We start from the raw sequence: 16,782 nt of genomic DNA, 5'->3' as shown, positions 1-16,782 counted from the left end.
CAGTCTTTTAATAGAAATTAAGCCTCCAGGGCTTTACTGAGAAGAATTTGCAGTCTGGGTTTAAAACAAGAGGTGGAACGGTCATAGTTGACAAAGTCTGGAGCATGTTTTGGGAATATAAGGCTAAACTGAAGTGTGGGGTCATTGGGACTGGAAAAGGTGGGTAATTGTGAGATTAGGGAATTGAATGTGCTGTTGACATGAATATGAAAAGTCTTGGGATAATAGCAGCAGTTCCAATGAAGAGTAAGACTTTAACCTAGGTGTTAAAAATCTTTTTTTTTTGAGACGGAGTCTCACTCTGTTGCCCAGACTGGAGTGCAGTGGTGCCATTGCTGCTTACAACCTCTGCCTCCCAGATTCAAGCAATTCTCCTGTCTCAGCCTCCCGAGTAGCTGGGATTACAGGCACCCACCACCACACCTGGCTAATTTGTTTTTTGTATTTTTAGTAGACACGGGGTTTCTCTGTGTTGGTCGGGCTGGTTTCCAACTCCTGACCTCCAGTGATCTGCCCACCTCAGCCACCCAAAATGCTGGGAATACAGGCGTAAGCCACCACACCCGGCCCAAAATCTTTATACCCTATAGCGGGAGCAGGTTGGGAGGGCAACAAGGAGAGATAGAGGATAGTGTGATTCAGAAGCCTAAGGAAGGATAAGAACACCTAAAAGGAATAGAGAGTAATAAAGTTGAATAACCTCATATTAGAAATGAGTTCTTAAATTTATTTATTTATTTATTTATTTATTTATTTATTTATTTAAAGAAGTTCATCCTACTGGTTTGAAATGGCTTGAAAGTACCATTTGGAGTTAGGAGAATGCTAGCTTCTTATTCCAGTTGGTAGCACTCATAGTAGGGAAAAAAAGTTAGTTTCTCCTATAAATAAATGCTTATAAGGAAAACAGGAGAGATAGGACTTGGACAGCTAGAAAGGAATGGTAAGACATTTCAGGCAAGCAAAGTCATATGAATATGAAAGGGAGAAGAAAAAAAGTGCAGTAATTTGATCAGATTGAAGTTTAAGGGAAAGGAATAGGGAGGGATAGGAGGGATAATTGGAAAAGAAACAACTGGCACTTGATTGTGGTGAATTTTGCTTATCACTTTGACCTGTAAGAGAGTAGTTCTCATTTATCCCCCACCCACATTGTAATTCACTTGATAGAGAAAAAAGAAACTTAAATATGGGATATACTGTCATCAGTAATCATTATCCTACTAGAGAAATAAAAAAAGTTAAGTGTCATGTGCCTTAGCTTGTGACTATATCTCTCTCTCTCTCCTAGTGATCTGAAATGCTCAAGTGTGTTAGTTACATCAATCAGCCCAATTAGGATGCCTTGCTTTAAGCAATTGGAAACTATTGAAAGTATATGATTTTAAAAATTCAAAAAAGGAGTTGATAAAAGCAATACTTTACAAAATTAATCTAGAAGAAGTGTTCCAAATAGATTAAACATAAGATTAAGCAGGTATGAAGACGGTAGGTTGTTCAGTCACAGGAAAAGAATACTTGACAAAGCCCAGGGATTAGTTGGAAATGATAGGTAAAAATGAAAGAATCAAGTTCTCAATATAAAATAGAAAACCAACATGCCCAATGGTGGGACTGGGTTCTCAGAAGTTTGTCTTACAGGCAGGATAACCTTCAAAATACTTAGCCATGTATACAGTTGGGTCAGTCATCACAGTTCATGGACAACAAATCAGAAAGGACATCAGTTATAAATCATAAGTATAACCTCTCTGGTCTAATTCCATTGAATAAGAGCCCTGTCTAAAAGATCCATATGGATGTCAACCAGTCAGAAAATTAATTATGTTTTCAAAAGGAATATATTTCTTCTAAAAAATTTCAGAAGCTTTCTAAAATTGAGCTAGATAATATGACAAAGGCCACATAGAGCTAACAAATGGCTGATAACGTTCAAATGCTATTTTTTAGTCCCAGGAATTCTTCCTATCCTATCTGATGTAAATGCAAGACATCAATTCTCCTTATCTTTCCTGTTCTTTTCCCCTCCCTCTTTTTCTTCATTTATTCAACAAACATTTGGTGAACATCTAAAATTGAGCACCATGTTTCCACTACAATAAAACAATCTACTTCTGTTATACTTAATTTTCCCCCCAGATCTTTCATCTTCCCCTTTAAAATAGACTTGATATCTTGATGATAAAGGAATAGGTAATTAATAAATAAGAATTTTGTCTGCCGAGACATTAAAATGGCTTGTCATTCTTGGATATGTTATTAACATTTGGTAGGTATAATATGCTTTCCTCACCCAGTTTCATGGAATGAAAAAAAAACTTTTAAGACAGAATTCTAGAAAATAATTTTTTAAGAACTAGAGCCTTTCTATGAGTTATATTTTAACTGTTCAAGTAACCCAAAGGGTTAATAATATAACAAATAATCATCATTTTCAGAATGGAAAAACAAAGATAAAATTTTACAGAAGTTTAAAGTGTTTATATGTATCTCTTAGAAAGCTTATGGAAATGCAGTTCACATTCAGATGTGTTTTTTTTTAGTTTTTAAAAAAGTTATGGTAAAATATGTGTAGCGTAAAATTTACCACTTCAATCATTTTTAACAGTATTATTCAGTAGCATTAAGTATATTCACATTGTTACGTAACCATCACCACTGTTCATCTCCAGAACTTTTTCATCTTCCCAAATTGAAACTCTGTACACATTAAATAATAACTCTCCTTTCCCTCCAGTCCCTGGTAACCACTTTCTACTTTCTGTCTCTATGAATTTGACTATTCTAGTACCTCATGTAAGTGGAATAATAAAATATTCTGTTGCATATGCTTCTTTCAGTACTTTCTAAAGCATCTGGGCAAGACAATTGAGAATAAATGTGGTATCAATTAGTGGTTCACTTAAGAATGATATGTGAGAATCAAAGTGCTTTCTCACCTCTTAACTACAGGATTCAGAATTCTTTGGTTCAAAATCTGAATCTTTTTTTCCTGTTAGTTCATAATAAAATTGAGCCTTTTATACTTTTTGGAATTTTACTTTTTTTTTCTTTTTTTTTTTTTGAGATGGAGTCTCACTCTGTCACCTGGGCTGGAATGCAGTGGCTCGATCTTGGCTCACTGCAATCTCCGCCTCCTGGGTTCAAGCGATTCTCCTGCCTCAGCCTCCTGAGTAGCTGGGATTACAGTCGCCCACCACTACGCGCAGCTACTTTTTTTGTAGTTTTAATAGAGACGCGGTTTCACCATGTTGGCCAGGCTGGTCTCGAACTCCTGACCTCGTGATTCACCTGCCTCGGCCTCCCAAAGTGCTGGGATTACAGGCATGAGCTACTACGCCTGGCCTGGAATTTTACTTATAGTTTAATTACATACTTTTAACTACAAAATGTGTAATGTGAGCACTACTGATAATCCCTTTCATAATGACTATTAGCTATGTCCTGAGCACCTTAGATACTTTATCTCATTTTAGTCTTCACAACAAGTCAATGAAGCATATAATGACCAGTTTTCTAAGAATGGAAATCAAGACTGAGAGACTTTCAGTAAGTTGTTCACGGCCACACAGCTGTTAAAAGCAAAGCCAGGAATTGAACACAGGTCTGTAGTTCAAAATCTCACACATTCACTCTACTGTTAACTAAACAATGATATGATAAAGACAAGAAACATCTTTTTCTGAACCCAAACTTTTGGAAATATATAATATCCAATGTATTTCTTCTTTATAGAAATGTTTAATAGCAATGTCTGCTTCAATATGATGTCAAGAAGTACACTATTAACGTAAATATTTTAAATCACCTCAAACTCCAATTACGCCTTGCTTACAATCATGAAGAAAGAGAATTTAAAATGAAGAAACATTGTTGTGTTCATTTGTAAATAACATATTGCAGCCAACTGTTTCTTAATTGCTCAGACTGTTGATAAATAATCCAGCCCTGCTGCTCTCCACAGACAATTTGCTTTGGATCAGACCAGGCAATTCAAACAACACTAATTACAGTGAAACCCTTTTATATGAATTTCTGTTTGTCATGGGGCCGAAAGCCCCTTTATAAAGAGTTAAGGCACTTTTTTCTGATTTTTGCCTGAAACATAACAATTATTACCTGGGCTCAAGTTATAGTGAATAAATTTTGGTTGAATAAAAATGGATAAAGTTGTATACCATGTTAAAAATATGTATCTCATTGCTTTTATTGTTTATTGTACTGTCATGAATTATATTTATTTTATATTTTTAATTAAAAGAGCAGATGGGGAAGCTTTATTTAAAGAATACTTTCATTGAAATAAGCTACACTGTTGAATGATTTACTGTAACAGAAATTTGTATATTAATATATAGATGTGTCTTTACTAGAGAGAAACCAACACTTCAGGAAGTCTTCACTATATCAAGGGATTTGCTGTAACATGATATCATTGTATTTATGATTTTATAGTGTTAAAATGAATATTAAATGAAACAAAATTCCCAAGGATTACTCAGGAGACAGCTAAGTACATAACATTTTGCATAGATGGTTGGAAGGCACAATTTTGCTCCATCACTGCATCCATATCCTTGAATGATTTCGACTGAAGACAGCATTTCTTTGAATTTTTCATTAAACCAGACATCTTGAAATATGAATTCCTTTTATGTTTCTGTGAGTTTTGGCTAAAAGAACCCCAGTGAATAAATCATACAATACTACATGTCACCAGCACTTGTGAATATTTCTGCTTTGTTATTCTATTCTCAGTAGAGCACCATTGATTATCAAACTCAGCGGAGAGCATTTTATGATCATATATCTCCATTAGCTCCTGGTTTGACTACCATAGATTTTTCTGGTTAAGCTTGCATTATGTATTAGGAAGCCTATCTCTTCAATACAACGTTTGATTTCATTTTTCTAAGGCTAGAACTCTTATTATGTATTACGTATAAAGATTCTTATCTTTTATATGTAAAAATAGGCTGCACTGTCTTTGTGTAACTGAAATGTATGCCATCTTTTTTTCTTGATTCACAGGTAGCATATTATACTATGATGATGAATCTCTACAATGCCATGGCTGTCAGGGTAAATATTTCTTCACTTGTTAAACAAATGAAAAGTCAATTGTGCCCTGAATTCGCTTTTAATAAAACGAGCAAACCAGAATAATGCAAATTTGATTGATATGCTAATGGTAAAGAGAGAAAGAGTATGTAGTTAAAAAGTTAGTTATGCTAAATAATCTTGGCAGTATTAAAAATTAGAGTAAAATGTAAAACATGTAATTATAAATGCTTATGTTTTAGAATGTTGAATATCTCTGAGCCATAACTAGAGAAAGTCTTAAATATTAATGAAGCAATGTATTAGTTTCCATATGTCATACAGAATACATTGTGATAAATGGATGAACATGGTTCTGAAATATAAGATTCCTGCCCAATACAAATCAATTAGAAATTATTCATATGATTTAACAGCAACGAAGTCAGTTTCCAGCTTAGAAGTTTTATTTCTATCATTTCTCTGTTCATTTTTAATGTGCTATTTTCCTAATAGAAAACTGAATTTAGCAATTATGGAGCTTGAACTCAGTTTCTGCACTGATCCTGGGAATGGACATAACAAAAATATTATTTCTTTTGTTTCAGACAATATGATAATAATTTAATTGCTAAGCTATTATACATGGAGAAATTTCTTAAGTGAATTTCATTAGTGTCCTTAAAATCTATGTTGCCTTATGTTCTTTTTCATTAATCTGTTAGTTCTGCAAATAATGGATTTTATTTTTAGTGAGGCAAGGTAGTAAAATCCTTTCTGAAGGTGCTGGGGTGAACCATAGTGGGTAAGTTAACATTATTTTGACTACATGTTTTGCTTTAGAAAGAGGCTCTTTCCTTTTCAGGTGAGTGTGCTGGTAGTCTAGCCAGCTCACTCTAGTATTTCTTCATCCTCCTCTCTGCTTGTTCACCTGGAGTTTGAGGAAAAATATAAAAGGAAGAAGTAGATCTTCCTGCTGCTTTTCTTGAGCCAGAGGCAGAAAATCTAGCTGCAATGGGCTATTTGCCTTTCTCAGTAATATTCATATAGGAAAACAATTCAATTTTTCCCTTTTAATGGGAATACTTTGGTCTAGGAATTTCAGAGATTTTATACAGCTTTGCTATAAACTTAACCTCTGAGACTAAAACACCATTGATTCTTTTCTGCTTACTTCATGTCAGATGTGTCTCCAAAATAAAAAGTCATAGATGACTGAGAACCTAAAGCAGTTAATGCCCATTTAGCTATTTCCACTGATCACCAGGGGAGATTGTAGAAGGAGATCCTTCCTCCCTTCTGTGCTTCTAGGGAGAAGCACAGAAGATAGAGTTAGGAAGGTGCGTACTTTTGTGTATTATTTTACCTCAAACCTTCATATTGAGTTCTGGTCTGGCTTATTAAGGTTTCTTTTACCTAGACTGAACATATGTAAGAAATTCACATCAGTATAAGTCCCTTGGAAGGCAGTTTTTTACTTATTCCAACATATACTAAAAGCTCAATTTTCCAATAGCATCATCCAATGTCAATTTATCTTTGATTAATGTCAATGGACAATGTTGAATTTTACCTGAGTCTTATGATCCTGGAAAACAACAAAGGTTAAGAAATCCCCACACCTGGCCGGGTATGGTGGCTCATGCCTATAATCCCAGCACTTTGGGAGGCCACGGAGCGTGGATCACCTGACATCAGGAGTTCAAGGCCAGCCTGGCCAACATGGTGAAACCACGTGTCTAGTAAAAATACAAAAATTAGCTGGGCATGGTCGTGGGCACCTGTAGTCTCAGCTACTTGGGTGGCTGAGGTAGGAGAATCCCTTGAGTCCAGGAGGCGGAAGTTGCAGTGAGCCGAGATCCCACCACTGCACTCCAAGCCTGGGTGACAGAGCAAGACTCCATCTCAGAAAAAAAAAAAAAAAAAAGAAATCCCCACACCCTTTTCTGTTTTAGAAACGGCTTACTGCAAAATAATAATAATAATTAAAACAGGAAAAGAAAAAAGTTTACTCTTCCCTTGTATCAGATATATACAGGGATGCCCCACTTTTTTACCTATGACAAGGCCAGATGCATTCCCTCCAAATTTCCATTCTTTACCTCACAAATGATTAGCTGAGTTGCTTGTTCCTACTGACCAGTTGGAACAAAATGTTTGTTAACCAACCTGTGATTTAGCTTCTCTCCCTCCTCTATGTCCCTGAACATTGGCCAGCATGTAGCATCTCCTTAACGTCCTCTCCTGATAATAGACTGACTTCAAGATAAAAGATTCTCTGATCTACTATTCAGTCATGCCACCCTCTTATCCCACTTCTCCACCTCAGATTCCTTCTAGCCTTGTTTATACCTTCCTATGAAAGAAAAATTCTTTTTGCCTTCCTCTTAACTTGCTTGTAAATCTCATGGTCAACGTGTTCTCCCTATGCAGTAATCTGCCTCTGCAGATTGCAGTAGTCACCCTCCCGCTTCCTCTTGCAATATTCCTTTCCAATAAAGTCTCTCCCTTGTAATTCTGGATCGTTTTTCCCTTCCCCTTCCTTTCTCTTCTCCTTCTGTCTTCTCCCCTTCCTGCCTCTCCTGTCCTCTCCTGTCCTCCTCTTATTGCCTTTTCTTTCCAACACAACATTTTGGGAGAGAAGCATAGGGGTGGGAATGCAGTAGGGATTAAAGTGAGGGGAGCGAAGACTTAGGCTTTACCTAGAGGTTGGAACGATCCACTAATGACACTCAGGAATTTCTGTGAGGCTATGTGGAGCACATAAAGGTTAGAGACATTTCTCTAACAAAGAAGTTCAAAGTCACTCTTCAGAGGTTTGAGATGGGTTAACTTGGTAGTAGACTATGTGCTCTTTCTTGTTCCTAAGTTGAGGAATCAGGAATGAGGCTCACTGGCAGAAAGACCGTAAGTGATTCCCCAACAACAATAAGTTTATAGCATTGGTTGATCCAAGTGACCAGTGACTGGAACTGAAGCTGTCAGTGGACTCCAACCAATTTATTTGTAAGTGGATTTTTGCAAGATGGCGCCCTTAAAATTCTGCTACTTGCAAGAGTGAGGGGCCAGAGAGACCAATGTGTGGCCCAGATACCTTTGTGTTGTGTATATCCGAAGATTACAATCCTAATTGGATGCCAGTAGCTGAAGTTTTATTTCTAATAAATACAATTCTGCTTTTTCAGTTCCTAAGCTACCTGGTAACTTAGTTCAAAACTAGAAGTGATTTAAACATGAATGGCGAGTGTTCAAAAGAAAGAATCTCTAAGGGTAACAGATAACTACCAAATATCTATATGGCCAATAATATCCAGACAGATATATATGTACCCAAATTATGAATAAGACCTTCATGTACAGTATATAAGAACAAAACTTTTGTCTTAATTTTCCTTACGAACAAAACCTATTGTAAGTTACATATATTTGGTTATTGATTGCTACCATGACAACTAAAATGTATTCAATTGTCAAAGAGGCTAGTGGAGCATTTCTGAAATGGCAGGAGTTTTACAAATTTATTTATAGCCTATCCATCCCTAAATAGATATCACTCTTTTGTAATGAAAAACAAATTATATGTATGTTATTTTCTTTTATTTAATATATATTAATATCCTGATTTGCTGCATTTATTTTTTAAAGGGTCACCTTTTCTCTAAAGACTTTATGATCCCCCTACCCCTGTGGAATTCATCACTTTCCTTTTTTATATTCCTATTTTACCATTGACATACTTCTGTTATAGAACCTGTAACATTTTATTATCCTTACTAATTTACATGCCTGTCTCCACCCCACCACCCCCTGCCCCCTACACACTGTAAGTCTCTTGAGGCCCAGATCCTATCTTCTTCATCTTTGTATCTTCAATGCTTGGCTTATAGTAGGTGGTTAAATAAATATTCCTGAATAAATCAATGAATGCTGGCCCATTCTTTTCTAAACAAGGAGTAAAAAAAGTCCTTTACTTTAACACATTTTTTCTAAGTTTCAAAGTGCGTTTGTTGCAAATTATTTAAGCCTTTGCTAGGGGATCTTTAAGCTTTTTTTGCTTATCTGACTATACTATAATGATGTAGGTAAACTGGACTTGGTAAGGTAAAATTTAGTTTGTACAGTTCATATGTAAATGGAAGACTTCACAAGATTTAGGATTTTGCTGAAGTATCATAACACACACCAATTTGAAGGAGGTTTGCTATGATATAAGCTGCTGTCAGAACCAACAGTATGCCTTTACAAAACCACTGTTGCTGATTTGCAGCTAGGCCAGTGACAATCAATTAATATAGCAATAAATTGCTCAGTAAATTTTTATCTTAGCTCCTGGGCCCCTGTTCCTCCTGTTTCTCTGTGACACTTTATTTCCTTTTTAGTCTTCAATTTGACTTTACTCCAGATTAGAGTTCTGCTTTTCTTCCAGCATCTTTTCTACTCCATTGTGGATCCTGTTTAAATTTGGGCCCCAACTTTTATTTTCAGTTCTCTTTCTTTGAACAGCTGTTAGTATCTTATGCAAACGCCATGAGCTGATTCAGTTGCACTAGTCATTTCTCTCCCTCTGCCATCTAGATGTACAATTGTATATCTTCTGACAGCCTTGTGTAAAACTCATCCTCCATTTTCTATATAGTGAGCACTTGGATGTCATCTTAGCCCTCCAAATACTGGGCTTAGAGAGTCCAGTTTCTGACAATATTATAAAGATGAGGGTAAGAATTACTTATGTGGGGAAAACCCATTTAAAAATATCCCCAGGTAGCAAAAGAGTAGAGTTTAGTGGAATTATTTTTTCCATCCTAAGGTCTATTTCTTGTCCCTTTTTCCCATTACCTTGATTCATAGTTTTCAATATTTAGTGTTTTCTCTTGCTTATGGCTTTTGCTGATTGGCTGACCCCATCCAGGAAGAAGTCTCTCATACAAAATGACATATATCTTATACCCAATTCTTATATTTGTAGGGGGAAAATAACCCAACACCAAGATTACATACATTCAGCCTCAGCCTTGTTGCTGAAGTCTCTATTTTTCCAATAGAATGACTCCAGATTCTGAAACTTATTCCCTGAGAATAAATAGGTATAGCTGGGGCATACCTAAGTGTACTGTAGTCAAACTGACTGCCAGTGAGGAAGCAAGGATTTAAAAAAGGGAACGCCCCAGATTCTGAACTTCAGTTAGACTGAGCTCTGGCCAGACTTCAGTGGATTCTGTTTCCTTGGTTCTCCCTCTTTATAAGGACTTCTTATTTTATTTATACCCTCTTCTAGATTAATGCTCCTTTGATTTGTGATGCAGGATTTTTCTTGGTCCTTTTGCAGGGATGATAGCAGGAGGTGCCTCATTTACTCAGCCTGTCTGGCTGTGCCTGGCTTGTGCTCCAGGCCCTGGCCGCTGCAACTGCATGCTCAGTCCCTGGCGGGAGAGTGTGTGTGAGCAAGCGAGTGCAGGGTCTGGCCAGCCATTCTCAACACCAGCACAGGGGGAGGCTCCGTGCAAGGCTTGCAGCCAGACTAGGTGTCTTGCCCAAGGGGAACACGGTGGTGCCCAAGCAGAGGTGCCAACAGCCCCGAAGCCCCAGAAGGGATGTTAAAACATGCTAATTAGCTCTTTTAGTTCTGCCATCTGCAGCTGGATGGATGGTGGTGTTTTAACAGCTGGGTCAGTCCCTTGCCCTGCTCTGGCCTGCGGCTCCAGGGCTGGTTTGGCCCCACCATTGCTTCCTATGATGTGGAGCAGATGCCGGAAGGTGGTCTCCCACCTGAAGTTGGGTCGTCTCCCCTAGTGTGGCTGAGTCTGGGATTTTTATAGGCAGAGGATAGGGGAGGGGGGAGCTGTAGGTAGTATTGGAAAAGGCAGTATTTGACTGGTTAAAAAACATTATTGAGAAAGAACCAATTGGGAAACGGCAGGCAAACAAGAACAGAAGTTCTCACTCTGGGTCACGGGTTTTATCTGGAAGCAGCAGTCTGGTCTCTCAGCCTTCCGGCTGTTTTTGGCTTGAAGGTGGGGTTTCATCGGACCGCTTCTATCTGCCGAGGCATTTGTCTGACTCCTGCCACAATTATATGGATATGTTGAGGTTTGTAGAGAAGGAGGATGGAGAGTAGATTAGTAATGTTCCAAGAGTGAGATTACAGTGTGTCAGAGTGTGGGGGGAAAATTAGACTTATTTTTTCCTAAATGGGATATAACACTGTGAAATTCAGTTTTCAACTGAATGCCCTGCAATTCTCCTAAAACATAGTTGTTTCTTTAATAAAGTTTACACTAATGTTCGTAAATTCAAAAGACAAATTGCTAATCTGTCCACTTCAACTTTGTTTTATGTCCATTTCATATTGTTGTCTCTGTGGCAATTCATACTTTTGGCACCAGTTTCTGATATGAAATGTTAATTGTCTTGTAGTATCCTACAAAGAGTTCATTTGTAAGTAAATTATTGTGGCTGCTAATTTTTGAAAAACAAAATGGATCTCTGAAGCTAGGCAAGAAAAAGATTGCTATGTCATGTATTGCCAAATCTTGGTAGGTCAGAACCACTGGTAAATAATAATAATGAGTTAACAATTGTATAGCAGTTACTACTTTCCAGGCACCATTCTAAGTATTTTAAATATTTTAACTTTTCTCTGTAATCATCATAACTAATTATCTGAGGTATAGGTATCATTAAGATTACAACTTAAAATATGAGGAAAGGGAATCACAGAAAGGTATCTTGCCCAAAATCACACAGCTAGTAAATGAAAGTGTTAGACATTGAACCCAGGAGGTCTGGCACTCACATTTCTGTCATTGCTGGTCACTTGTAATCCTGGCTTTACTTTCAATCCTCTTTTTCTGAAAATATGGATGAGAACAACTATACTGACCTAGACTGAGCTCTTAGGGACATTTTATTACTCATACCCTGTTTTCTTGGAAAGCTGACCTCGTGGCCTGATAATTCGTGAGCATCGTTATTGGTAGTACATTTCATGCAGGAATTCTAAATTAAGTGACAATTAATTTACAACTTACAAGGAGTAAGTTGAGGCATTCCAATGCAGTGTCGCATGCTTCCCCTTGTAGGCAGAATTAGATGGCTCATGACGAAAAACCTCACCATCTAAAAGAATATTCAGGCTGTGGCCTCCCTTATTCCTATTGCCAGCATCAGGATTTGTCATCCATCATAAGCCTAGATGAAACACCCTTCCTGCTCCAATTTTAAATGGATTTTTGTGCAGGATGTAACAAATGATAACAAAGAGAATTTGTCATTTCTTTGCTGGTTCAAGTTCAAGGTGCAGATCACACAGATTTTTGAAATTTAAAAGTCTGTGTTTAGTTTCATTTATACCTCTACCATGCCTGTTTTGGGCCCTGAAGCATCAATGGAAAAGAAAAGGGACTCTAACATTTTTAAAACATTAGGAACAATCACAAAATTGTTGCTAGGACTGATAAAGTCAACTGCTGTTTTTAAATTAATGTTTAGAGTATACTAGTCTTCAATAAACTAAACATAATGGGGACATATAATCTGTCACAGACTTTGGAATGTAACAAAGGTAAACTTTATGGGAAATATTTGTTCCTTGTAATGCCTTTGAAAAGGCTCCTTTGTATCATGTCATACATCTTGAGTCTTCCTTTGCTTGTCTGCCCTAGAACAACTGGAGCAATAGCACATGCATGCAAATTTCAAGAAGTGCTGGTATGCAGCATCTTAGAGATCTCTCTTACAAAATGAATTCCATCATACGTTTTTATCTTAGTTTCAAAGATCTATGAGGAATGAAAAAAATGGTAATAATCAAAAGCCTACAGAGTGTTAAAGAACTACAGATGTAATTAATTGTTTCAAGTAAAATTCCTTTTACCCTGAAATCCCATACCTGTTATTGATCAATTACCTATACTTACTTAGTGAAATTCCACTGGAATCTGCAGTTTCAACTGATTCTTTATTATTTTAAATTATTTAACTTGATTATAGTGCCCCCAAACAATTTTGTTCAGATTGAAATGCTCACATTTAGGGAAACAGAAGCAATAGTAACAAGAGAAACAGTAGAACAAAGGTCATTTAAACAACAAATTTGCCAAATAACATCACTTTATTGGCTTATTTCCCCTTAGAGCTTTCTCCGCATATAATAAAATTTTTAATTTATAAAAATTAATCTAACTTGATATATCAAGTAACCATTTTCTTTTGTTTCCCACTTGTGTCTAAAATACAAAAAAAAGTTAGAAAAGATTATATGGTGGCTTTACTTAAAAATGATTAAATATGTGTCAGATATATAAAGATTCATCTCAATCCCTTAAAGTACTTATAATACTATTTTCGTATTTATAATACTATGAAGTCAGCATTTGTATTTAGAATAATGACCCCAAAATTACATAGAGATAGATAGGTAAATTAATTCAGAAAAAGGATACGGAAGGTCTTTTATATGCTAGACATTATGTTATGGTTCTGGGCCTACAGAATGAATAACAGTTTTATTTACACAAAAAAAGGTATCCCAAAGTATCAGCCTAGGGAAGAAAAGAAGGGGCCATCTGGACAACACCAAGCTTTTACCTGATGATGGAATAGATATTTTAATGTTCCATCCCTATGTAAAAGTATATTTCTTCCTCCCTCCTTCTACTTCTAGTACCAATATCATTGTGAAATGATTAAATAGATCTGTAGAGAAAGGAAGTATAAGGCCAGTGAGAGTGGGGAAACAGAACATTAAAGAGAGGAAACTGCACATTTAATAATTATCCAGAGTCTTTTGCTAAAAATATCTAGTTAAGATTTTCACATATATGTCCTGTATGTGTGAAACTATATTTTCATATGATAATATTTTATGTATAAATATAAATGGTTGTGACATGACAATGCAATGATACCTAGAATGAAAACTTAGGTTATATTACTACTTTTTACATTCCTAATCTTTGAAGATTTAGTAAACCCGCATTTCTGTGTTCACTGTACAGTCTTTTTTAGAATGTTGAGCATTCTAATAAAAGTGTAATTATGAATAACTGAGTTCTACTTTTGTACTCTCATATACATTTAGAGCATTAATACTGGGTGAGCTATTATCAAGGAATTTGTTTTCCATGCCTTCATTTTTCTTTTCTTTTTTTTTTTTTTTTTTTTTGAGATGGAGTCTCCCTCTGTTACCCAGGCTGGAGTGCAGTGGCTTGGTCTCGGCTCACTGCAACCTCCGCCTCCCAGGTTCAAGCGACTCTCCTGCCTCCCAGGTTCAAGCGACTCTCCTGCCTCAGCCTCCTGAGTAGCTAGGATTACAGGCTCCTGCCACCACGCCCAGCTAATTTTGTGTATTTTTAGTCCAGATGGAGTTTCACCATGTTGGCCAGGCTGGTCTCAAACTCCTGACCTCGTGATCTGCCCACCTCGGCCTCCCAAAGCGCTGGGATTACAGGCATGAGCCACCGCTCCCGGCCCCATGCCTTCATTTTTCATGTTAAGAGAGAAGACATTTTTTCTTTTAGTGGCATTAAGGTTACTATAGATTTTCAGGAATAAAAGTAAACCCAATGGAGGGAAAATCTTTTCCATAGCAGATGGCTTTTAATATATCAAGGTTTTGCCATTTGTTTTAGTGCTTAAAATAAACATTATTTATAAGACCACTTACATTTTGATGTTACTTAATGAGGAATATGCATCATTGATTTGACTAGCTTAAGAGGTCATTTAGAACTTGCCCGTTAACAAGCTGTAATCTGCTGAGCACACAATGACTTTGTTTAAAATTATCTATTCAGAGCTGATCAATGACAATAATTGTTTTATACCAATCACTTTTGAAAGTTGCTAATTACTTTGAAGGACATGAATATGAGTCATTTTTCTTTTGTTTTTTTGAAGTCATAACCCATTCACCTTGAAATTCAGAAGAAATGTTATAAAAAATCATCTTGCTGCCTGAAAGTACATTTAAAAATATTAGAAGTATATTTACTAGTACTGGAATATCAACAGAATAGGCAAAATTTAAGATGTCATTTGTTGCTATAATAGGAAATATAGTACAGTCTCATCTGTATTGTATTTTACAATATCAATTAGCTATTGGTTAAACTAGTCCCCCTATAATATAAGAAAATACCATATTTTAAACTAAAGAACATGCATATACTCTCTCTCTTTATACAATATATATGTAAGGTGTTTTAAGTGGAAAGAGTGGGCTTTGGAGTAAGACAAACCTGAGTTTGTATCCTGACTTTCCATTTACTGTTTTACTGGTTATGTGACCCTGAGCAAATTACTTAACCTCAGTTTCTTCATTTTTAACATGGAGATCGTGCCCTATTCACAAGGATATTGTGAGAATAAAAGCAGTTAGCATAATACCTGGCACATTCATGGAGCTCAATAAATTTTAGATCCTTCATTTCACTGATGGCAGCTTCTTCACCCACTCAAATGCTGTTTCCTCCAGATCTTTTTACCCACTCATCTCTAAGAAAGGCACTTAAAGACTGATTGATTATACTTCAGTGTGGATGAGTTTTAATTTCTTACCTTAACCATCACTCACTTATTACATTCTTTAATATCCAATTTTGAATAAAAGGAATTATCTCGGAGAGGAAGTTTAGCCAGCCTTTGGAGAGAGGTGTAGGGTGTCAGGACATTAGAATGTTTTCTGAAAGCATACCAGTTGTAGGCTCTCTAGATATGGTTGGTGCTGTTTCCAGTAGTTGCTGGGTTTGGAGAAGGAAACAGCCCATGTCGTTGGATTTTTTCTTTTTTAATTACAGGAAACTCTTCTTACTTGAACACAAATTTTTCAGCCAATTTCAGTTTTTTTCCTTTAACGTCTCTTTCTTAGAAATGGGAATATCCATTTCTCTGATATTACCAAATCATAAACTCGCATTATTCTTCCTTCCTGTTGGTATGCCAACATGCATCTTTTGTGTTTTCTGGCACACTTAATCTTATTTTATTTATAATTTAATGATATTTTCATGTGATAGCCCCTCCCTTAATACTATTTGATATCTTAATATTTTCCTATGCAACTTGAATAACCTCTATTGCTGATGATGGATTTCCTGTCAGTACATGTATTTAGAAGTGTTCCCTTCATTAATAAAATTGTTACTGTATATGCAGTAAAAGTATACTGAAACATTTGAAGCCATCCAACCAGCTATGTGATCTGAGGCAATTAGTTAACCTCTCTAAACATCAATTCCCTGTTCTATCAAATGAGGCTAGTAATAATCTCCACCTCAGAATGATGCTATAATGATCAAATTAGATAAGCTAGGAAAATATGCACTTATTTGCATGTATGATTTATATATGTATACATATTCCAGTTGATTCTTCTTTTTTCATTAGGAAAGTGGTTCTATCAATTCCTTCTTTTTCTTTCTCAGCCATAATCTAATATTGGTAAAATTAGGGAGAGTTTCTAAATTGAGTATATAATTTTAGAGTGTTTTTTTTAAAGAATTGATCTTGCAAATAAGATCATTTGAGAAGTATTTCAAAAGACACTTTGAATACTTTTGTTACATTAGTTTGCTGTACTACTAGTTTCACTTTCTAAAGTTATTGTTGGCTGGGTGTGGTAGCTCACGCCTGTAATCCCAGCACTTTGGGAGGCCAAAGTGGGAGGATCACTTAAGGTCAGGAGTTCAAGATCAGCCTGGCCAACATGGTGAAACCCTGCCTCTATTAAAATTACAGAAATTA

General features: G+C 36.2%; 1 protein-coding gene across 1 annotated transcript in view; it reads left to right on the top strand.

Annotated features, from left to right (window-relative positions):
• SPATA17 (spermatogenesis associated 17) overlaps window positions 1–16,782 on the top strand; it is a 235,765-nt gene that overhangs the window by 35,441 nt on the left and 183,542 nt on the right. Inside the window, exon 4 of the mRNA XM_030812868.1 lies at window positions 5,032–5,082. Coding sequence (XP_030668728.1) covers window positions 5,032–5,082 — 51 coding nt within the window. The remainder of the gene's footprint in view (window positions 1–5,031; window positions 5,083–16,782) is intronic.

Source organism: Nomascus leucogenys, chromosome 5 (assembly GCF_006542625.1).
Source record: "Nomascus leucogenys isolate Asia chromosome 5, Asia_NLE_v1, whole genome shotgun sequence".
NCBI lineage: Eukaryota > Metazoa > Chordata > Mammalia > Primates > Hylobatidae > Nomascus > Nomascus leucogenys.
This window is presented reverse-complemented; position numbering and strand designations above follow the sequence as displayed.